The sequence below is a fragment of the Mya arenaria genome, chromosome 3 (genome assembly GCF_026914265.1).
Source record: "Mya arenaria isolate MELC-2E11 chromosome 3, ASM2691426v1".
NCBI classification, from domain to species: domain Eukaryota; kingdom Metazoa; phylum Mollusca; class Bivalvia; order Myida; family Myidae; genus Mya; species Mya arenaria.
The window spans coordinates 36,269,180-36,294,268 of record NC_069124.1 but is presented as its reverse complement, the minus strand read 5'-3'; the positions used below and the strand labels follow the sequence as shown (position 1 = coordinate 36,294,268).

General features: G+C 37.4%; 2 protein-coding genes and 1 long non-coding RNA gene across 3 annotated transcripts; 1 reads left to right on the top strand and 2 right to left on the bottom strand.

Annotated features, from left to right (window-relative positions):
- Positions 1-314: 314 nt before the first annotated feature.
- Positions 315-6,522, bottom strand: LOC128225985 (sialidase-like). The gene is made up of 5 exons (XM_052935878.1): positions 6,503-6,522; positions 2,627-3,029; positions 2,022-2,364; positions 1,103-1,984; positions 315-955 (listed from the first exon to the last, which is right to left on the bottom strand). The coding sequence occupies exons 1-5, from the start codon at positions 6,520-6,522 to the stop codon at positions 315-317; spliced, it is 2,289 nt and encodes a 762-aa protein (XP_052791838.1).
- A 13,362-nt stretch (positions 6,523-19,884) lies between these two features.
- On the top strand, positions 19,885-23,344 carry LOC128226700 (putative nuclease HARBI1). The gene is made up of 4 exons (XM_052936680.1): positions 19,885-20,437; positions 20,915-21,050; positions 22,474-22,624; positions 23,112-23,344. Exons 1-4 carry the CDS (start codon positions 19,912-19,914, stop codon positions 23,265-23,267), a joined length of 969 nt encoding a protein of 322 aa, XP_052792640.1. The 5' UTR covers positions 19,885-19,911; the 3' UTR covers positions 23,268-23,344.
- Positions 23,345-23,625: 281 nt separating this feature from the next.
- On the bottom strand, positions 23,626-24,595 carry LOC128226349 (uncharacterized). Its single transcript, XR_008259678.1, has 3 exons — positions 24,359-24,595; positions 24,090-24,177; positions 23,626-23,913 (listed from the first exon to the last, which is right to left on the bottom strand). It is a non-coding gene; the product is annotated as an uncharacterized LOC128226349 (long non-coding RNA).
- Between the last annotated feature and the right edge of the window lie 494 nt (positions 24,596-25,089).

Sequence of the window (25,089 nt, the reverse complement as noted above, 5' to 3'; positions counted from 1 at the left end):
ATACTTTCTTCCCATTTCAAATTGTTCACAACTACAAATAACACAATTCCATAACAAGGCCATTTGATATATTGCATTCATTTTAACATTTTCAAAAATAACATTTAAATTAAAAACCACTGCAGTTGTGTGATTTCCAAAAAGTAAGGAAAGCCATTTGTAATGCGCTTTGGAGTTGTACGTGTAGGCGCTGTGGAGTAGTGGTCTCTGTGGAGTAGTATTGGAGCTGTGGAGAAGTGTAGTCGCTGTGGAGTAGTGTAGGTACTGTGGAGTAGTGTAGGCGCTGTTGAGTAGTGTAGGCGCTCTTGAGAAGTCTAGGCGCTCTGGAGTAGTTGTCTCTGTGGAGTAGTGTTGGCGCTGTGGAGTAGTGGTCTCTGTGGAGTAGTGTTGGCACTGTTGAGTAGTGGTCTCTGTGGAGTAGTGTTGGCGATCAGGAGTATTGTAGGCGCTGTGGAGAAGTGTAGGCGCTGTGGAGTAGTGGTCTCTTTGGAGTAGTGATGGCACTGTTGAGTAGTGGTCTCTGTGGAGTAGTGTTGGCGCTGTTGAGTACTGTAGGCGCTGTAGAGTAGTGTAGGCGCTGTGGAGTAGTGGTCTCTGTGGATAAGTGTTGGCGCTGTGGAGTAGTGTTGGCGCAGTGGGCGCTGTGGAGAGTGTTGGCGCTGTGGAGTAATGTTGGCACTGCGGAGTAGTGTTGGAACTGTGGAGTAGTGGTCTCTGTGGAGTAGTGTTGGCGCTGTGGAGTAGTTGTCTCTGTGGAAAAGTGTTGGCCCTGTTGAGTAGTGATCTCTGTGGAGTAGTGTTGGCGCTGTGGAATATTGTTGGCACTGCGGAGTAGTGTTGGCTTTGTGGAGTAGTGGTCTCTGTGGAGTAGTGTAGGCGCTGTGGAGAAGTTTAGACGCTGTGTAGTAGTGTAGGCGTTGTGGAGTAGTATTGGAGCTGTGAAGAAGTGTAGGCGCTGTGGAGTATTGTAGGCACTGTGGAGTAGTGTAGGCGCTGTTGAGTAGTGTAGGCGCTTGAGAAGTCTAGGCGCTCTGGAGTAGTTGTCTCTGTGGAGTAGTGTTGGCGCTGTGGAGTAGTGGTCTCTGTGGAATAGTGTTGGCACGGTTGAGTAGTGGTCTCTGTGGAGTAGTGTTGGCGATCAGGAGTATTGGAGGCGCTGTGGAGAAGTGTAGGCGCTGTGGAGTAGTGGTCTCTTTGGAGTGGTGATGGTACTGTGAGTAGTGGTCTCTGTTGAGTAGTGTTGGCTCTGTTGAGTACTGTAGGCGCTTGTAGAGTAGTGTAGGCGCTGTGGAGTAGTGGTCTCTGTGGATAAGTGTTGACGGTGGAGTAGTGCTGGTGCAGTGGCGCTGTGGAGAGTGTTGGCGCTGTGGAGTAGTGTTGGCACTGTGGAGTAGTGTTGGCACTGTGGAGTAGTTGTCCCTGTTGAGTAGTATTGGCGCTGTGGAAAAGTTGTCTCTGTGGAAAAGTGTTGGCGCTGTTGAGTAGTGGTCTCTGTGGAGTAGTGTTGGCGCTGTGAAGTAGTGTTGGCACTGCGGAGTAGTGTTGGCACTGTGGAGTAGTGGTCTCTGTGGAGTAGTGTTGGCGCTATGGAGTAGTGGTCTCTGTTGAGTAGTATTGGCGCTGTGGAGTAGTTGTCTCTGTGGAAAAGTGTTGGCGCTGTTGAGTAGTGGTCTCTGTGGAGTAGTGTTGGCGCTGTGGAGTAGTGTTGGCGCTGTGGAGTAGTGTTGGCACTGCGGAGTAGTGTTGGCACTGCGGAGTAGTGTTGGCACTGTGGAGTAGTGGTCTCTGTGGAGTAGTGTTGGCGCTATGGAGTAGTGGTCTCTGTTGAGTAGTAATGGCGCTGTGGAGTAGTTGTCTCTGTGGAGTAGTGTTGGCGCTATGGAGTAGTGGTCTCTGTTGAGTAGTATTGGCGCTGTGGAGTAGTTGTCTCTGTGGAAAAGTGATGGCGCTGTGGAGTAGTGGTCTCTGTGTAGTAATGTAAGCGCTGTGGAGTAGTGGTATCTATGGAATAGTGTTGGCACTGTGGAGTTGTGGTTTCTTGGAGTAGTGTAGGCGCTCTGGAGTAGTGGTTTCTATGGAGTAGTGTTGGCGCTGTGGAGTAGTGGTCTCTGTGGAGTAGTGTTGGCACTTTAGAGTAGTGGTCTCTATGGAGTAGCGTAGGCGCTGTGGAGTAATGGTCTCTGTGGAGTAGTGTTGGCGCTGTGGAGTAGTGGTCTCTGTGGAGTAGTGTTGGCACTTTAGAGTAGTGGTCTCTATGGAGTAGCGTAGGCGCTGTGGAGTAATGGTCTCTGTGGAGTAGTATTGGCGCTGTGGAGACGTGAAGGCGCTGTAGAGTAATGTTGGTGCTGTGGAGTAGTACTGGCCCTGTGGGAAAATGTAGGCGTTTTGGAGTAGTGTTGACGCTGTAGAGTAGTGTTAGGGCTGTGGAATAGTTTTGGCGCTGTGGAGTAGTGTTTGCGTTGTGGAGTAGTGTAGGCGCTGTGGAGAAGTTTAGACGCTGTATAGTAGTGTAGGCGTTGTGGAGTAGTGTTAGCGTTGTGGAGTAGTGTAAGCGCTCTGGAGTAGTGTAGGCGCTCAGGAGTTGTGTTGGCGCTGTGGAGTAAGCACTCGCGCTGTGAAGTAGTACTCGCGCTGTGGAGTAGTGTAGGCGCCTAGTGTAGGCGCTGTGGGGAGGTTTAGACGTATGCATGTTGGAGTAGTGTTGGCGCTGTAGAGTAGTGTTAGCGTTGTAGAGTAGTTTTGGCGCTGTGGAGTATTGTTTCCGTTGTGGAGTAGTGTATGCGATGTGTGGAAGTTTAGACGCTGTGGAGTAGTGTAGGCGTTGTAGAGTAGTGTTGGCGCTGTGGAGTAGTGTAGGCGCTGATGGGAAGTTTAGACGCTGTGGAGTAGTGTTTGCGTTGTGGAGTAGTGTAGGCGCTGTGGGGAATTTAGACGTTGTGGAGTAGTTTAGACGCTGTGGAGTAGTGTAGGCGCTGTGCGGAAGTTTAGACGCTGTGGAGTAGTGTAGGCGTTGTGGAGAAGTGTCGTCGCTGTGGAAAAGTGTAGGCGTTCTGGATTAGTGTTGGCGCTCTAGAGTAGTGTTAGCGCTGTGGAGTAGTTTTGGTGCTGTGGAGTAGTGTTTGCGTTGTGGAGAAGTGTAGGCACTGTGGGGAATTTAGACGCTGTGGAGTAGTTTAGACGCCTTGGAGTAGTGTTGGTGCTGTGGAATAGTGTAGGCGCTGTGGGGAATTTAGAAGCTGTGGAGTATTTAAGACGCTGTGGAGTAATGTAGGCGATTAGTGTAGACGTTGTGGAGAAGTGTAGGCGCTGTGGAGTAGTGTAGGCGCTGTGGGGAATTTAGACGCTGTGGAGTAGTTAAGATGCCGTGGAGTAGTGTTGGCGTTATGGAGTAGTGTAGACGCTGTGGGGAATTTAGACGCTGTGGAGTAGTTTAGACGCTGTGGAGTAATGTAAGCGATTAGTGTTGACGTTGTGGAAAAGTGTAGGCGCTGTGGAGTAGTTAAGGCGCTGGCGCTGTTAAGCTAGTTGAGGTTGAAGTGGAGTAGTGTAGGCGTGGTGGAGTAGTTTAGACGCTGTGGAGTAGTTTTGGCGCTGTGGAGAAGTGTACGTGCTGTGGAATAGTGTTGACGCGGTGGAGTAGTGTTGGCGCTGTGGAGTAGTGTTGGCGCTGTGGAGTAGTGCTTGGCCTGTCGATTATGATTGGCACCCAAAGTAGGCTTAAGATTACGGCTTGTAAAAAGTATCTTTTTAGTGATTATAGTGTGCATTAGAGGTTTAGATCTTACTGAAAGCCATAGAATGAAAAATGCCCGCAGCCTTCGTGGCAGGACCTCCAAAAATGTATTTTATATAAGGCCTAAAAAAAAAATTGTTTGGTTAGGGTTACATCCTAAAAAAAATAGGTAGGGTAGGTAGGCTTTTAATTTTTTTTATTTATTTTTTTTATTAGGTTTTATATAAGAATATAATTTTCATCATTGGAGAATGATGTTAAAGCTATCTTCTGTACAAGCATTTAAGGTTTAAACTTAATATTAAAAAGCAATTAAAAAAAAAAATGAATTTTTTTTTTTTTTTTTTTTTTTTAGTTTTCATTATTTTTTCAAACTGACTATAAAAACGGTAGGGTCGGCGCCTATTCCGTAGGTAGGGTCGGGTAACCCGAACCAAATGTATTTTTTTTTAGGCCTAATATGGATACATATGCAAGTAAGAAGTACGTTCGATGTTATGTCTTTTGGGGCCTTTAACAATACCTCCAAAATGTTATTGCATTGCTATTGTGAATGTGAGTAATTCAGACCGTTTCAGGTATAGTGTTGGTATCTTTTAAAGAGCCTCACGTGGTCACTTTCTTTTCGTTATTAAAAATATAATAACTAGAAACGCCGCAATGCGACGAAAACAGGTTTTTTATATGGGGCAATCAGAAATTATAGCCAAATAATTTATTAAATGAGTTAGAAAATAGTAGCAGCCTTAAGTTTGGCGGAAACGATTTTTTTTCTATTTTTAGCCACAGTGAATTTGACCTTGCCAACACCCCTCCCCTTAAAGAGCAATCCCATGCTAGTTCTTCGCATAAGCTACCTACACACCAACTTTCATCATATCCATCAATTCTATCTTATGTTATTGGGCGGAAACCAATATTTCCACCATTTTTCTATATCTAGTAACAGAAACCTTGACCCTCTCAACCCGTCAGAAGCAATCGCATGCTAGCACTTCACATAAGCTACCTACACACACCGGAAATCATTTTTTCTATTTTTAATAACAGTGACCTTGACCTTAAACCCACCCCCTAAGGCAATCCAAAGCTAGCTCTTCACATAAGCTACCCAAACATTAACTTCCATTAATATATATCAATGCCAGCATAAGTTATTAGGCAGACATCAATGTTTGACGCGAGTCCGCTCGCCCATAGACGACATCCCCATTCTTATTACCCGGTGTTCGTTGAAAACCTGGTTAAAGAGCACGTTCATTGTTTACGCCGAGATCTTGTTGTTTGGGCCCTATTCAGAAGGGTGATAATACAATGGCTTCTTTAACACCATGCAAAAACACAAGGAACGCCTTGGGCTGTTTTGTATATACTATGCAAAGTAGCTGATAAGTTAATTCAAATTTAATTGTGTTATTACTTAGTAATACTGAAAAAAAAACAAGTAATTTTAAATCTAGATATTTATCAAATCCTGCTTGTTTTAATTGCCAAGACAGCTGATTTTCCTTGCACTCACGATGTAAGTTCCTTTAATATTAGTAACTTCAATACCAACAATGTGGTAGAAGCCACCACATAAAATAGTTATTCCTAAACAAAAGATAGGGTTCTGAGTAGGTTCAAAACACTAAACAAACAACAAATCTAAAACAAATTTAAAAAAGCACGATCATTGTTTACGCCGAGAACATGTGTCGGTGCCTTTTTAGAAGGGTGGTAACTGCTTTTAACATCCCGGTGAAATTTATAAAATAATTTCATATAAGTTAACTTTATATTTGCGCATCCATGCCTTTGGAGTTTGATTTAAGTCACAAGAAAGACGGATTGGATTGAAAAGATCTGGCATATATATCCAATGCCAGACAATTTTATAAAAATCGTGTATTATAACGTAAAGTGAAACAAGACAATGTGACATAGTTGGACGGCCAAAAGTTCACAGTCAGTCCAACCAAAGAGGCGAGGAGCGCAGAGAACAAACGTGCAGAGATTGGAGAGCGATAACCGTGGCGGGTGGAAGAAGATGGTGTGATAAAGATTCAAATATAGACACTGATGAAGAAGTCCCAATTGGAGGTACAGTATCGAAACAAAATAAATGATTGAAAGAAACCCCTGTGGTAGTCAAGAGTGGAAATGGGTATGATACGAAAGGGTTCTCCAATGTTAGCTTTGGCAATAAGGGAATTCCGACCAGACTGAAGAACTAATGCTGTAACTAAGTGAACTGATGAAATAGAACAATGGAGTTTTCTTTAGGGACGAGTTGACAGATTTTCCATTAGGTGGATATAACAAATCATGCGGAATGAGTTATGGCTTTCTTTTGAACCACACATATTTGCATGTTGTACAAGACCTGCTTTATTAATAGATAGAAGCAACAGTGATATATGAATATGTATTATGCTTATAATCGGATGTATTGTATGTAGGTTTTGTTTTTGTTATCTTAACTACACATGATATTTAACATTATAGATATGAGAACAAATGTAATGGTCACAAAAGCTACTATAAAACATACTTCGTTAGCACTTCTACAATTATAGACACTGATGTATTCGTGGAATAAATGATATCGTGTTACGTTAGATGTAACAAAACAATTCGTAATACATTACTCTAGACATCTTTAAAGTTTGTATTGAAATGTCATTAATAAAAAAGAATGTTATTGTTACTGACCGCATGTATACTCATACATGTTTACGATAACTCAAATTCCGAGCAAATATATGCAACGATTCGGCAATAAAATACCACAGCAATCCGTGCCGCATGTTGTCAATATAAATGGCTATGCTAAGCTGCTAGTATTACTGTATAATCCCCCTTTTATGAGCTGACAGAAGGTGGGAGGCCGCAATATTGAACGCAGTACTTAATGCGAATCCCTTAACAACAGGAACACATGTGTAACACATAGTTTTAGACCTATTAGCTATTCTTTTATCAGCAAATACACTGAATATTAATAGATAAATCAAACATAGTAGAAAATATTCAGTCCTTCAATATAAATGGTCTTAAACGCTATGCCAATGATTATGCACATTTCTTCAACTTGTGCTCCTCGTAAGACAAGTACTACTCACTACTACTCACACGAGAGCACCAATATGAACAACCGAATGTTACCAAGTGTGTCTAATGAACACTAAACGTTCTCTCTCGATCGAACCACTTGTACCAACATAAGGTGTCCCAGATCTACGTATGGAAGGGTAAAAGGTATGAGTGAAATACATCTGATTGTTTACAATATCCAAACCGACAATTGCAAGTGCAACAAGCTTTGTGCAAAATGCGATTAAGCTTTACGATTTAAGTCACTCCATGTGCGTCATTCTGATCGTGTCTCATTCCGCTTGTTTCATTCCGCTTGTTTCATTCCGCTTGTTTCATTCCGCTAATTTCATTCAGCTTATTTTTATCCGCTTGTTTCATTCCGCTTGTTTCATTCCGCGCTTTTTTCGCGGATGAAACAAGCGGAATGAGACAAGCGGATAAAAATAAGCTGAATGAAATAAGTGGAATGAAACAAGCGGAATGAAACAAGCGTAATGAAATAAGTGGAATGAAAAACGCGGAATGAAACAAGCGGATAAAAATAAGCTGATTGAAATAAGCGGAATGAAACAGGCAGAATGAAACAAACGGAATGAAAAACGCGGATTGAAACAAGCGACTAAAATAAGCTGAATGAAATAAGCGGAATGAAACAAGAGGAATGAAACATGCGGATAAATATAAGCTGAATTAAATAAGAGGAATTAAAAACGCAGATTGAAACAAGCGGATAAAAATAAGCTGAATTAAATAAGCGGAATGAAACATGCGGATAAAAATAAGCTGAATGAAATAAGCGGAATTAAACAAGCGAAATGAAACAAACGGAATGAAAAACGCGGAATGAAACAAGCGGATAAAAATAAGCTGAATGAAATAAGAGGAATGAAACAAGCGGATAAAAATAAGCTGAATTAAATAAGCGGAATGAAACAAGCGGAATGAAACAAGCGAATAAAAATAAGCTGAATGAAATAAGCGGAATGAAACAAGCGGATAAAAATAAGCTGAATTAAATAAGCGGAATGAAAAACGCGGAATAAAACAAGCGGATAAAAATAGGCTGAATGAAATAAGCGGAATGAAACAAGCGGAATGAAACGGAATGAAAAACGCGGAATGAAACAAGCGATTAAAAATAAGCTGAATGAAATAAGCGAAATGAAACAAGCGGAAAGAAACAAGCGGATAAAAATAGGCTGAATGAAATAAGTGGAATGAAACAAGCGGAATGAAACAAGCGGATAAAAATAAGCTAAATGAAATAAGCGGAATGAAACAAGCGGAATGAAACAAGCGGAATGAAATAAGCGGAATGAAAAACGCGGAATGCGGATAAAATTAAGCTGAATGAAATAAGCGGAATAAAACAAGCGGAATGAAACAAACGGAATGAAAAACGCGGAATGAAACATGCGACTAAAATAAGCTGAATGAAATAAACGAAATGAAACAAGCGGAATGAAACATGCGGATAAATGTAAGCTGAATGAAATAAGCGGAATGAAACAAGCGGATAAAAATAAGCTTAATTAAATTAGCGGAATGAAAACCGCTGAATGAAATAAGCGGATAAAAATAAGCTGAATGAAATAAGCGGAATGAAACAAGCGGAATGAAACAAACGGAATGAAAAACGCGGAATGAAACAAGCGGATGAAAATAAGTTGAATGAGATAAGCTGAATGAAACAAGCGGAATGAAACAAGCGGATAAAAATAAGCTGAATGAAATAAGTTGAATGAAACAAACGGAATGAAACAAGCGAATAAAAATAAGCTGAATGAAACAAGAGGATAAAAATAAGCTGAATTAAATAAGCGGAATGAAAACCGCGGAATGAAACAAGCGGATAAAAATAAGCTGAATGAAATAAGCGGAATGAAAAACGCGGATAAAAATAAGCTGAATGAAACAAGCGGAAAAAACAAGTAGAATACAATCAGGAATGAAACACGCGGAATGAAACACGCGAATGAAAAACGTGTTATGAAACGAGCGGAATAAAACAAAGGGAATAAAACAGGCCGAATAAAACAAGCGGAATGAAACACCCGGAATGTAAAAGAGGAATGAAGCACGCGGAATTAAACAAGCGGAATAAAACACGGGGAATAAAACAAGCAGAATGACTTAAAGCGGAAAGCGCAATAACATTTAGCAAGAAGCATCTTGCACTTGTCAGTTTGGCTATTGCATACAATAAAATGAATTAAAGCCATATCAAATGAAAAAGCAATACATGCATTTTAGAAACCATAACAACAGGAAGATCGTATTAAGATTCCCAAATTAGCAAAATTAAATGGAGTTCAACTGTATTGATTACATTTGCACTGACGATGATTAATGTTGTGTGGTTTTTTTTCTAAAATGCATAAAGAAATGGTGAAATAAGATGCAACAACAAACAGTTAAGTATTAAAGCACGGTTTTTGACATAGGGACAAACTGAAAAACTATTTTCGTACAAAGAAATGTGCGACAACAGTTTGTTGGAATGTTGACCCTTCAGCCCTTCCATACAGTTCTTGATACAAATCAACGGTTTAGGTATACTAACAATTACTTTTAAACAATATACATAAAGAGTTAAAATGCAAGACCACAGCTTTACTACTTTCCGATATATTTTAGGCAAAATGATTACTCCTAAAATATTCAAAGATCATGAAACGTTGTTTCATTGAAAAAAGTTCACATCAATTTGGCCGGTATAATAATAATAATAATAATAATAATAATAATAATAATAACAACTTTATTTAACGATACTTTCATTAGTATCTCGTAAGAGACATTACACTGCTGTATATAATTAAAATGCTAATGTTCATATCACTGGACTCACTATACCGGTAACAAACATATTTACTCGTGTAATTGACTGGAATCCGTTTAAGGATTTATTATCGCTTTATGACAAAGCTCATATGGCGACGGCTTTGAAACAGTCCTGCTCGCATAACTTACACGAAGTTGCGTCACCGTTTAAGCTTTACAACAATTGAACATATTGTACAAAGCTGCTGTTCACATATGGTCATAATGTTGATGATAAAACCATGGCTTCTGGCTGTAATTTATTTCACCATTTTAAGAACAACAGAGGGGTGTCACTGTGATCCATCGGTAACAAATTTGGACAAAGCATGTAAAGCGGGATTTTGTAAGTTAATTTTTGAAAACCTAGTTATAATTATATATAATTTGTTTCAATTTAGGTCTCGATTGAATCCTTCTGTATGGAAAAACATTTTAGGGCACGGTGTTGATTTATCTTTGCAAGGAATTTTTTAACAACATGTTTATTTGTTTCTAATGCAGTGTTTTAAGGTATTAGATGAACAAACTAGCATGTCATCGTATCGAGCCTGAATAACTTCTGTCATATTTTGAAATACACTAAATTTTCTTCTCAGATTATATTTTTGAACATGGTATTCCGAAATAAGTTTGGTACCAATTGAAGGATATTGTTTTTTGATTTCTGATATGTAAACTCAATGACCACAAAGTATCATTGGTCGGGAAATGGCTTATTTTGCATTTTAGGGCAAAAAGATATTATAAATAGTGTATTATTGTTAGTATATATTTTCATAGTTTTATTTGTGTATTGTAATTTACTCATATTCTCTCTCGACACATACAACCTTTGAAATTATATCAAAATGGTTTTGGTCATTAGTCACCAGACATCGGTAGATCAACTAACCGAGTATTGGATAGTTTAATTTATAATTTTCAGTATATTTCGGATAAACCAAATACATAAAAGCTATTTTGATACAAAGTTCAGAGTAAGTGTGGTAAAATGTTGTTGTTTTTTATTATAGCAAAAATATGTCAAAATTGTATGTGAAGCAGACTGATCTGAATATCTAAAATTAACATGGAACGTTTTCTTTTCTCTCCGCTCATCGTTCGAAAAGGTATGTATGCATTTTTTCCGAGCAATGTATGGATTGTCAGTATGACTTCAGTGTATACTTTTTATTTAAACGTTTCAGTTATGAAGGTAAAGATAAAAAGTAACCCGAAGCCTGTCCCAGATCGCCTGCAGCCGAAAGACTATCATCTGCGAGAGATCTTCTACAGAATACGGAAACCTCGACCTATTGATGTGTACAAGGTAATGCCTTACATCGAACGAAGAGCAATTCGTGTTGTGAGTAATTAATTATTATGCAATATAGGTATATTAAATACAAGCAAGACCTGCTTTTCCAAAACAATAAATCAATTATCATTCATACAATTTATGAACAAGTGAGTATATCAAACAACGTGTATTTAGCCAGGAGTTCATTTAGATTGCCTGACAAATTATTATATTTAACAACGTGTATTTAACGTGTATTTAGCCAGGAGTTCATTTAGATTGCCTGACAAATAATTATATTAAACAACGTGTATCTAACGTGTATTTAGCCAGGAGTTCATTTAGATTGCCTGACAAGTAAGTATATTAAACAACGTGTATCTAACGTGTATTTAGCCAGGAGTTCATTTAGATTGCCTGACAAGTAAGTATATTAAACAACGTGTATTTAACGTGTATTTAGCCAGGAGTTCATTTAGATTGCCTGACAAATAATTATATAAAACAACGTGTATTTAACGTGTATTTAGCCAGGAGTTCATTTAGATTGCCTGACAAATAATTATAAAAACAACGTGTATTTAACGTGTATTTAGCCAGGAGTTCATTTAGATTGCCTGACAAATAATTATATTAAACAACGTGTATCTAACGTGTATTTAGCCAGGAGTTCATTTAGATTGCCCGACAAATAATTATATAAAACAACGTGTATCTAACGTGTATTTAGCCAGGAGTTCATTTAGATTGCCTGACAACTAATTATATAAAACAACGTGTATTTAACGTGTATTTAGCCAGGAGTTCATTTAGATTGCCTGACAAATAATTATATTAAACTACGTGTATTTAACGTGTATTTAGCCAAGAGTTCATTTAGATTGCCTGACAAATAATTATATAAAACAACGTGTATTTAACATGTATTTAGCCAGGAGTTCATTTAGATTGCCTGACAAATAATTATATTAAACAACGTGTATTTAACATGTATTTAGCCAGGAGTTCATTTAGATTGCCTGACAAATAATTATATTAAACAACGTGTATTTAACGTGTATTTAGCCAGGAGTTCATTTAGATTGCCTGACAAGTAAGTATATTTAACAACGTGTATTTAACGTGTATTTAGCCAGGAGTTCATTAAGATTGCCTGACAAGTAAGTATATTAAACAACGTGTATCTAACGTGTATTTAGCCAGGAGTTCATTTAGATTGCCTGACAAATAATTATATTAAACAACGTGTATCTAACGTGTATTAGGCAGGAGTTCATTTAGATTGCCTGACAAATAATTATATTAAACAACGTGTATTTAACATGTATTTAGGCAGGAGTTCATTTAGATTGCCTGACAAATAATTATATTAAACAACGTGTATCTAACGTGTATTTAGCCAGGAGTTCATTTAGATTGCCTGACAAATAATTATATTAAACAACGTGTATCTAACGTGTATTAGGCAGGAGTTCATTTAGATTGCCTGACAAATAATTATATTAAACAACGTGTATTTAACATGTATTTAGGCAGGAGTTCATTTAGATTGCCTGACAAATAATTATATTAAACAACGTGTATTTAACATGTATTTAGCCAGGAGTTCATTTAGATTGCCTGACAAATAATTATATTAAACAACGTGTATTTAACATATATTTAGGCAGGAGTTCATTTAGATTGCCTGACAAATAATTATATTTAACAACGTGTATTTAACGTGTATTTAGCCAGGAGTTCATTTAGATTGCCTGACAAATAATTATATTAACAACGTGTATTTAACATGTATTTAGCCAGGAGTTCATTTAGATTGCCTGACAAATAATTATATAAAACAACGTGTATTTAACGTGTATTTAGCCAGGAGTTCATTTAGATTGCCTGACAAGTAAGTATATTAAACTACGTGTATTTAACCAGGAGTGCATTTCACTTGACTAACAAATGAGATTATTAGACATATATTGCCTAACTTAATTTACATAGATCCTTATAAATCTTATACTGGTTTTAAACTATATAAATGACATGGTTGCGTCAACAAGGTAGTACTGTTATATTGTTCTTAGAATTCGGTTTTGTGTTGCTGATCAAGCCTTAATATTACCATACAATAGTTGTGATGAAAGGCTGGATTGCCGAACATTGTTATATCAATAATCGAGGACATTGTCTCGGATAATTCATGTACCTTGCGTTACATATCGGAAGGATGCAATATCACAGTTTTAGTTTCTTGTTCAGCATATTCAGGTTCCTTGTATGATTTTACCTTGTATACTTCTGAACCAACTGGAAAGTTAATTAACATGCGGAATAGAAAGCCGAGTTACCGTAAGTTCTCAAGAATCCGTAGGGTTGATTAATATAAATCTGTTGATGATGTAGACATGGCTATAAACGCGTACATGATTTTCACATTTGCAGATAAGGAATCCCCATTATTTGGACAAAGCAGCTCATCGACGCCTGTTGACCTATGCAGAGAAAAACATGTGTGGTGCAAAGCTTGTAAAGGGCGGAACCTATCTGATATCAGGTACTTTAATATACACGAAAATAGCTGTGTGAAGTTAGCTAAACATGCGACATTGGACATTGGACATTCAAAATCGAATGTTGTGCTGGCACGACATTGGACATTGGACAATCAAAATCGAATGTTGTGCTGGCACGGCATTGGACATTGGACATTCAAAATCGAATGTTGTGCTGGCACGACATTGGAAATTGGACATTCAAAAATGAATGTCGTGCCAGCACGACATTGGACATAGGGCATTGGGATTTCGAAAATGAATGTCGTGCTAGCACGACATTGGACATTGGGCATTCAAAATCGAATGTTGTGCTGGCACGACATTGGACATTGGACATTCAAAAGTGAAAGTCGTGCTGGCACGACATTGGACATTCAAAAATGAATGTTGTGCTGGCACGACATTGGACATTGGACATTCAAAAATGAAAGTCGTGCTGGCATGACATTGGACATTGGACATTCAAAAATGATTGTTGTGCTGGCATGACATTGGACATTGGACATTCAAAAATGAAAGTCGTGCTGGCATGACATTGGACATTCAAAAATGAATGTCGTGCTAGCACGACATTGGACATTGGACATTGGGATTTCAAAAATGAATGTCGTGCCAGCACGACATTGGACATTCAAAAACGAAGGTCGTGGTGGCACGACATTGGACATTCAAAACCGAAATGGCACGACATTGGGCATTCAAAATATGTCGTACTGGTTAGTTGTCTAGTTAATAAATATCAATTTTGGACCCATGATAGAAAGACTTCGAATGATCCTTTAAAATAGATTTTAGCAGTTCACGCGTCTATGACCTGAATAATACGGGACCAGTATACTGTTGTCGAATATAACTGTTTGTTTTATATTTGAACAATTATTGAGCGCGATATTTTTGAAATGTTGCAGATGTTAGCACCAATAAATTGAAATCCAAATTGTACATAATTATAGTCATTGTATACATAAAGGCAGTAGATATATCACTACATAAAGATCCTTTACAATTGTTATTGTATGACCTCAATATGAATTATTGTTTGGTGGGACGCAATTTTGCAATCGATTGTATTTTTTTTCTTTTACTCATAATTGTGTTGATTGCATTTATTGTTGATATACAGCATACGTCTTATTTTAATTTGGATAGTTTTTATTCCATCAAAGGTGGACACCCTGCTGAGAGCCGGAATATGTTCAGTAAAGGTGTTATATTTTTATTGCTCAATATAATCCGCAGAAACAATAACGCTTTATTTAGCTCTTTCATTTCACATTTTATTACTTTCATAATCATCAAAGACTTTTGTTTGAAAAATAACTTATACAAGGTTTGCATACTTTTGGTGACCAACCAAAAAACCTGATATTGAAAAAGAATAGGCCATTTTGTGAATAGATCTAAGTAAACCTCAGAGAATGAGTGTCCGGCGGATAATTTCAAACCGTTTTTATTTTGAATGTCCAATGTCAAATGTCCTGCCAGCACAATATTCGATTTTGAATTTCCAATGTCCGATGTCGTGCAAGCACGACATTCATTTTTGAAATCCCAATGTCCAATGTCGTGCTGGCACGACATTCATTTTTGAATGTCCAATGTAGTGCCAACACGACTTTCAATTTTGAATATCCAATGTCCAATGTCGTGACAGCACAACATTCAATTTTGAATATCCAATGTCGTGCTAGCACGACATTCATTTTTGAAATCCCAATGCCCAATGTCCAATGTCGTGCTAGCACGACTTTCTTTCATAATTGAATGTCAAATGTCCAATGTCGTGCTGGCACGACTTTCAATTTGGAATGTCCAATGTCGTGCCAGCACAACATTCGATTTTGAATGTCCAATGTCCAATGTCGTGCCAGCACGACTTTCCCTTTTGAATGTCCAATGTCCAATGTCGTACCAGCACAACATTCGATTTTGAATGTCCAATGTCGTGCCATCGCAACATTCGATTTTGAATGGCCAATGTCCAATGTCGTGCCAGCACGACATTCATTTTTGAATGTCCAATGTCGTGCCAGCACAACATTCGATTTTGAATGTCCAATGTCATATATCGTGCCAGCACAACATTCGATTTTGAATGTCCAATGTCGTGCCAGCACGACATTCATTTTCGAAATCCCAATGTCCAATGTCGTGCCAACACAACATTCGATTTTGAATGTCCAATGTCCAATGTCGTGCCAGCACAACATTCGATTTTGAATGCCCAATGTCCAATGTCGTGCCAGCACAACATTCGATTTTGAATGCCCAATGTCCAATGTCGTGCCAGCACAACATTCGATTTTGAATGTCCAATGTCCAATGTCGTATGTTCAGCTAACTTCACACAGCTCAGGAAATCATATAGTTTGTACACAGGCATTGGGCTCAACAACGCTGTTCAGCCTATATATGGCACATAGATTAAAGATATAAAACGACTCTAGGTATGAAAGGTATTTAAGGAGATAGCTGAATATGGTATACCTCTTGCATATGGTGCCTGCGTTTGAAAACACCATTCATGAACACAAAGTTTATCCATTTAACCTTCCGATGTCACATATAGATCGTGTACATGTCTTTTCCTAGAGAGAAAGAAACACCGCGTGTTTGGTAGTTGTCGTATACAATATATATTATGTAATTCAACTTAAATGTCCTTAAATTTCCTTCATAATGTGGCTCTTACTGATTTAATTGTACGTGTATTTTTGCACGTGTCTCCGCAAAGGACAATGTACCAGGGTAAACCATATATAGCGGTATTTATACTATCATGTTATCAATCTATAACTATTACCTCTCTAGCAATGTCTTTAGTAAAGCCTTTAATTAAATAATGGATCAAACAAACACGGCCTGCAAGGGTGTCCTAAACTTCAGTGTAATACAAACGAAAATATGTGTTCGTTGGAAGTCAATCCAGTGCGATGTCATCTCTCTGTCGACATCGGTTAGAAAGGCTGCCTTAGTGCATTTATTTGTAGACGAGGGTGGGGGCGTTCAGGCACGTGGGTATTTATATTATGCATACATCGGGTATCTAAAATGTGTATACCTGTTTCAGGACGCAACTCTTTTCTCTATAATCTTAGCCAGTGGTGGCAATGGGTATGGTTTAATAAAATGCTAAACGTACAATATCTCTGTAAACAACAATTGTAATGTTAAGCAGTACAAATGGTCACACTGTAAAGTCAATAAGGGTCTAGAAGTTGTATTAAATATGTAATTTATTTTATGTAATAGTCTCGAATAATGATCTATGATTCTGAAACAATAGCATAAAATAACTCAATGATTAAAATTACAATGACCTTTTGTTTAAGCTTTTGTAACCCCTAAAGGGGACATTAGGGCTAAATTTGTAAAGGTTTGGTTTTACTTGTCCACTTACATCAAAATTGTATGTGTATGTCAATTTCACTTGTCTTAAATGAGAATTTTCCTCTGAACTCAGAAAACATGAATGTCCGTTGCTTGCATTCTTGTTACAAGTGTGATTTCCAAAGAAATTTTGCTATAATTTAGGCTGACATTATCAAAATCATCCTCACCAGGGGTTGAACCATTTTAAAGTGCCAGCAGGATATAAACGTTTACATTGCCACGTTAGCCCCATTACGAGTTGCACTTAAGGAATCCATATGTGAATCGATATTAAAGCATGCTGTATCCCATTTATTCCAAAACCAGCGTCCCGAAGGAGTCGTGTGGCATGAAATAAGCATTAAAACAAAACATATGTAATATAACTTAGCGTTAAATGTTATCCATATGGATACATGACATTATTTTAGCTGAAAGGGTGCATTCTCCATTAGACATATAGGGATTTTGAGTTTCGGACCGAGACTGCTGTGTTCAATAATGGAACCAACAAGGACTAGCCCAGTAAACAAAGCCAAAACAAACATCATAGTCAAAGACACAGGAGTAAGGTTCAACAGACACTAATCGAGATACACACAACCTACATACCTCGTTCACTTTAGCATAAAATAACTCAATAATTAAAATTACAATGACCTTTTGTTTAAGCTTTTGTAATAATGTCATGTATCCATATAGCATTACGTATCTGTAGCATAAACAAGCAAAACAATGGACAAGAAAATTTCCCTACAATCATTTTCTTTATACTGTAAACCATTCAATTTCAGAAAGAAAGTTAAAGAAACGTATTATGGATCGAGAGAAAAAAATAACACAACAGTCAATGCTGTTTGCAATAACATCACAGTTTTGTCTATATTGATATATAGATTATCTGTATAGAAATAGAATACTTGTTAATCTAATACTTTGAACTTAAACTAACACTTGTAATTCAGTTCAAAACACGATGTGTATGGAAATTACAAAGTTACTTTTGTTCTTAAACTGTGGTGGTCTTGAGTCAACTACTTCCTTTAAAAAATCAAATTGTATACATTATCTTTATTAGTAGATATTGGAATTACCGCAGGGAACGATCAGGGGGGAAGTAGTTCAATGTGGGATTAAACTAGTTAACAATTTTTCAACCAAATTTGTGCTAGATATGTTCATATATGTTCATGAATATATTCACATAGTTTTACTTACATAGGTCTTTTAAAAATACTTAATCAGTCTTCGTGCTTACACATGAATGCTTACGAGGATGGTATTGCTTATCCAGGTCTGGCCAACTTAAATGGACATGTTACAAACAAACAATAGCTGCGTAAGCATTTTTAAGCCAAACAGTTAGAACATTGTGTTTAATATAATGGAACCAATCTATTAAATAAGTAATATCATATGACTGTTTTCTAATAAACTAAGCGAAACTTTCCCGTCAATCAGTTTACCAAAGCACGACCACAGGGCCATTTTGCACCAGTATGATCCTTCTTCTCCAGTTCCATGATGATTGCATTCCATTTCGTCGATCGACAGACTTTATATGTTGCACTTGATTTCAAATCGACTTGATGAACTGGTGCAGAGTTCAAGCTACGACCATTCAATTTTTCAACTTGTTACGGTTTAACACCTTTCTTCATGTACTTTCAGGTCATGTTCACTGGCACGGAAAGCTGACCATCGACCATTGTGGCTCAGTGATCGAGAAAGCTCCGTTTGACAGGACCACTCGTCGACTGATGATGAAATTCAAGCGTGGTAGTCCGCCTTGCAAATAATTGATGTCAATCATCGAACAAATAAATTGTCAGAACTATTCTAACTTTAATTCTTTGCTTCTCCTATAACCTAACCTAACTTAACCTAACCTTACTTAACTTAACACAACACAACACAACACAACACAACACGACACGACACGACACGACACGACCTGACCTAACATGTCCTGACCTCACCTAACCTAAACTTACCTAACCTCACATAACATAGCATAACAAAACGTAACGTAACGTAACACAACTTAACGTAACGCAACGTATCGTAATAAAACACAACACATCACAACACCTGACCTGACCTGACCTAACCTAACCCAAACAAACCTAACCTCACATAACATATCATAATATAACGTAACGTAACGTAACGTAACGGAGCATATATGTAACACAACACAACACAACATAATTTAACATAACATTTCAAACTTGTTTTATACAAAGCTTCCAGTGACGTATACTCTTACCAGAAGTACGCAGTATTGGTGACAAAAGACATAGTTGGTGTCATGTAATCTATATAACACTAAACAATTACTCTTGGTTCGTTTGTCGACTTCTTAATATCTCCATCTTTTGCCAAACTTTGTTTTCGTTTTGGATTATAAAGCAAATCCTTCTAACAGTCCGCAGATTATGTGATTGCTTATTAAATATTTTTTTTTCATTTTATCATTATAATTGGTAATAAGATTGCCCTACTGCTGTGTCAATGTAAACTTAATAACATATAATTCTTAATCCAACGATATGGCTGCATACTTTTAAACATTTACTGAGGCGGAGTATATGATGGTGTCGAATCCTTGAGAGTGGGAACATCTTCATGAATTATGACGATATGTTTTTTTAATAAGAAGCAACATTTTATTTCAACATGTATTCGACTTAAAACGAAACATAATTTAATTTCATTGCATTTATTTTCATTTTTAGGTGAGTTGTTTATGTGTTTTTAGAACGAAACGAGCTTGAACACATTGTTAGACCACTGAGCCATTCTGAAAGCCATCGGGGTCAAACAATCTAATGCATCTGTATAATTAGATTCTGGGTAAGATGTAATAAGTAATTCTAAGGTCTGGGGCCGGTTGCTCAAAACCTCAGTTAAATTTAACTGCTCGTTAAAGTTTTAACGGTCCGTTTAATTTTAACTATTATTGGCATGAGGTTGCTCAAAATAAAGAATTTAACGGCGGGTTTAACGATTGAACCAGCCGTTAAATGTAACGGAGGTATAGACCTACGTTAAAACATTAACGGAAGGTTTCCAAGATGGCGGCTCTATTTGTAAATCATAGAAAAGTGAAAGAATTTCGGCACACTGCACATGTACAGAATATGCTAGACAATGAGATGTATGCCAGATACAGATATACAAATGGTGGAATATATTATCTAGAGGATTTGCTGAAGGAATCACTGGAAAGAACGACAAGAAGAAACAGAGCACTTACTGTTATACAGATGATTCTGATTACGTTGCGCTTCTTCGCCACAGGAGCATTTTTTAACATCATTGGTGATAGCATGGGCTACCACAAGTGCACTGTGTCACGTGTTGTAGCCCAAGTAACAGAAGCAATGTGTGGTCACATACATCAGTTTGTGATGTGGCCTGATGCCAATGCTCGAGCATGGAATATGACAGAATTTTTTAAGAAAGCTGGTTTCCCGAATGTTGTTGGATGTGTAGACGGAACACATATCCGAATCCAGGCGCCATCCGAAGATGAACCAGCCTTCGTGAATAGGAAAGGCTTCCATAGCATCAACATGCAGGCTGTATGTGACATCAAAGGTATAAAACTTTGAGTTTTCCACTTTTGTTTTCAGTATTTCCATCTTTTCTTTCGAACGCTTAACATAATAATTATATTGTCAATTCGGCCAAAACACGTCCGGTTAAAGGGCGATACTAAAAGGCTGACTGGAGCGCTGACAGTATACATAAAGAGGGAAAATGCTTACCAAAAATGTTATTAAATGCTGACCAAAAATGTTATTAAATAGTGATTTTACATTTCTATTAATGAATACAATAATTCAAGTCGACGTACTATACTATTTATCATTTTTTTGTTAAATAAATAACTCATAGACATAGGTAACATATGGTACCGTACTCAAAAATATTTTGTATACAGAGTCTATGCATACAGATTGTGAAGAGTTTGGAGGGTGCAGGACGAAGTGAAAATTACCCAAGTGAACCACTGCCATTTCGGATTCAACTCTGATTATTATTGCACAGTTTAATTGTTTAATCATTTTACAGGAAAATTTACAAGTGTAAATGCAAGCTGGCCTGGGTCGTGCCACGACGCGCACGTCTTCAGAACGTCGGGATTGGCAGCCAAACTGACCATTGAACATGTCGCGTTTTCAGATGGTGTCCTTTTAGGAGACAGTGGGTATGAACATGAAAAGTTTGCTTGAATCCAGTAAATTTCCAACTTTATATAGCGCAGTAACTTAGAGCTAAGGGAAGTAACCGATACTTTGAGTTTTAACAGTTCTTTCATTTAGTTTTCTTTGCGTTCAAATCGCTTTATGATGGCGGACGGCCAGGACATCGATCTAAAAATATTTGATTACCCTGGATATCGGTAGTCCAGGTGCTGGAAAAGTGCAAATTATTACAGCGAAATGGTTAGGGTCATTCAAGCCCAGATTCTTATAAAACTAGGCTTGATCGACCCCAGCTGTGCTCACATATTGAAATGAACGTCAAGATCAGTCGATGTAAAAACTGTTTGAAGAATGGAAATGTTTACAGTCCAACTCCGAAAATACGTGAGAAAATTATATTTTTTTTTAATTTCCAAGTAATCGTTATTTTTAATAGCTAATGCCATCCAAAACAATGTGTTATGTCTCATTTTTTTCAATTTAATTTTCAAAACCGGTTTAATAATGCACCAGTCAATTGTAACCAAGCCCCCCCCGGTCCGGGGAATAGTGGGGACTTTGACTTTCGGTCCAGCCAAGCCCGGCCAAAGTCCTCTCCCTGTGGGAAGAAACTGCTCGTGAAACCCCCGCCAAATGCCCCTGAACCCACGGGAATCTTATGTTTGGCCCATTCCCGGGAAGACAAAACCACCGCATTCACTCGGCACTGTGGAGCCACCTAGAAGGTAAAAATACGGCCCATTTCCCTGGCTTTCCCCGGTATACCCCGGAACTGTAAGGCTGTGGTTGAAATTGACTGGTGCATAAGTCATTGACAAATTTGTCCAAATGACAAAACATGTGTATCATACAGGATAAGACATGGTTGAAAAATGCCTCCGGCAATTATTCTGCACACTGGGGCAATTATCAACCAAAAGCCATGGTCAACCATGTATTATCTTTATAATTTACATAATAATGTAATAATTATAAATATATAATATCTTTATAATATTAATTTATTTGTCATCTTAAGTAAACCTCACCATGAAGTGTTCCCTTACTTCATAAACCTTGGAATATTTTTTTTGTAATAATTTTTAGAATTATTCAATATGCCTGAAATAATACCTGTTTTCTGACTAAAGCATAAGAAATGAAATACACATGAAAACAAAGGTCCTTATTGATATATACATCAGAAAATGATGCTTTCGTGATACTGTCGGATTGCAGCTGATTAATCGGATAATGGATCGATCAGGGTCTCCGATTAATCGATTATGAAAATCCAAGCTGATTGCCCATCACTACTACATAGATAAGATTTATTTTGTTACAGTAATAAGAATATGTATTAAAGGTTCTGTATTGGATATATAACTTATGAATCAGAGACATCCATCATTGCCAAGTTGCATTATTATGTCTTATTATATGCAGGTACGCCCTGAAGACATTCCTCATGACCCCTTTCATTAGGGTTGACAGTGAAGCAAAGGAAAGATATCAACAGGCACACACTCGGAAAAGGGCCTGCATTGAGAGAGCATTTGGCAGGCTTAAGAGGAGATTTCATGTTTTACATTCAGAGGTACTACTTGTGTATATGAATAATGGTTGTATATTAATTAATGTTATTTACTAGTGTTTAAACTACATGTTGTGTGCCTTACTGTTGCCTTCATTTAATTTCCACTTAATGTATTGTGCTAGTATTTAAATCATGAACATATTTTATCTTGTAACTTTTAATGTATCTGGTTATTTTTATAATGAAGCCTATAATCTTATTGCAACCTATGCATTTATACTATAACATGTGATATTATGATCTTGAATCTTTTTTGGTCTTTTGTTTGTCTGTTATTGGATAATCTATTATGTCGGAAATAGCTATCAGCAAGTGTTATTTATGGTTATCATAACCGATTTTAAATAAGATTAATTTATCTTATTGTATCATTTCTTAATAGTTATAGTATTAGTACACGCACTTAAACAAACACCAAACTGATCATGCATGTACGCGCACACGTTCAAATATTCACCTTTTTCAATTAAATTATATAATTTTACAGATACGCCTCAGACCAGAAAAGGCATGCAAGGTAGCTGTGGCATGTGTAATCCTACATAATATTGCAGTGGACATGAACATGCCTATGGACGACGATGAGTTCATTCAGCCACAGAATGGGAATGCACCAAGATGGTGGTACTGGCGTTGCCACTAGAGACTTCATTGTGGAAAACTTCTTCTCTGTGTAGTATCGATATGGACTTATATATACCACTGCTATCATAAATGCTCGTTCTTCATCACGTTCTTCATCACCACTGCTCATTCTTCATCACGCTGTTAGTTCATCATCACCACTGTTAGTTCATCATCACCACTGTTAGTTAATCATCACCACTGTTAGTTTATCATCATCGCTGTTAGATTATCGACATCTTCATACACCTCTTGAAGTAAAAAAAATAATAATTCTTACATTGTTTCCTCTTCATTCATAATTGTTTGTGTATTGTGTAAAGGCACTTATTAATGAAAAACAACACCGGTTGGATACATGGATTTTTTACGTGCTCACTTTATTTTGGCAAGTAAGGTAAATCGCTCAGAATGGCCCACATATTGCAGACAGACGATTCACACTGAATTAAAAACATCATGTAGGTAACTTTACAAGCTCGTACATAAATTGCAAACAGTCAAATAATAAATAAACGCCATGAAAACCAGGATGAAATAAACCATATCACATGTTCATGTTTAACTCTCGAAGAAGGTTGTCCGGATGAATCCGTCTATTTCCTCTGTATCAAGTTTTTTTCATATTTTTCCATCACTCTCAGCTTCACCCGATTGATTTCCTTCTGTAAAACAAAACAAAACATAAACAACTTTGCCGATTTGGTAATACAATCTTTATTCTTTGGCATAAATAATTAATCTAACATATAATTGTTGTGGTTGAAACCCCTTTTGCATTGAACTACATGTACATTTATACTTTTTGTAACATCCTCCGTACCCTTAGTCTTTTTCATACCTCTTGCTGTGCCAATTCCACCTGATTTTGAAAGTATATAATTTGCCAATCAATGAGTTCCTCTGCTTTGGTCTTCCTTCTCTTGACACTATTAACAATAAGGATTATGATAATAAGGATCATAATAATATGATGTTATAACTGTGAACAAAAAATTATCAAATGACGTGTGGATTCAAACTGTTAATGTTGAAGTTTACTCAATTGGTGTATATTTCATAGATCGTATTTTTACAATGCAGTTGTTTGAATACATGGCAAACACTTACACACGTTCCTGTTTGTGTTCTTGGTAACTGCTTTTTGATGGTCCTGCAGTAGGCTGTGCCGCCATTATGATCTTGGATGGCGGGGGTAACTTTGATGACCTATGGCTTTCACTCTCCGCATCTTCTTCGTCCGTTAAATTTGGTATAAACGAAAGACCATCTGCGAAACACAATAAATGGTGTAACAATTAAGATAAGGGAGGCAACTGTGTTAACTAGAATTATAGTCAGAGTCGATTTTTTTCGGACGTTTTTAACTTGGACGAAGTATTCGAAGGTGAAGGATGTGAACAACGAGGCACCTCTAATTTACATATGAATAACGACTTTATAGAAAAATCACCGTTGGAAATAGATTAAGGTAAGAAATCAATATCGTTTTATGCCTTCTAAATAGTATCTTAGCTGTTACCCGCCTTCTTCAATATAATCAATGTTTCCGTCGGAGGATTTTGTTACTAAAAATAGAAACAAAATCTGTATACGAGGCTGTGATTTTTTTATTTTAACTAAGAGATTCCCTTTCATGGATCAGACGACATTATGTTTTATATATCAATTATCATGTTTATCACGAAATTACCTTGCTCATCAGAGTCCATTCCACCGACAACTCCATTGAAACTAGCATCAGCATGTATAGATACAATTCTATTGGCTTGATCTGTAGCCTCCTTTAGCGTGTCAGTACCCCGCCCACTCTCTCTCCGCTGGAGCCTTTCACTGTTATG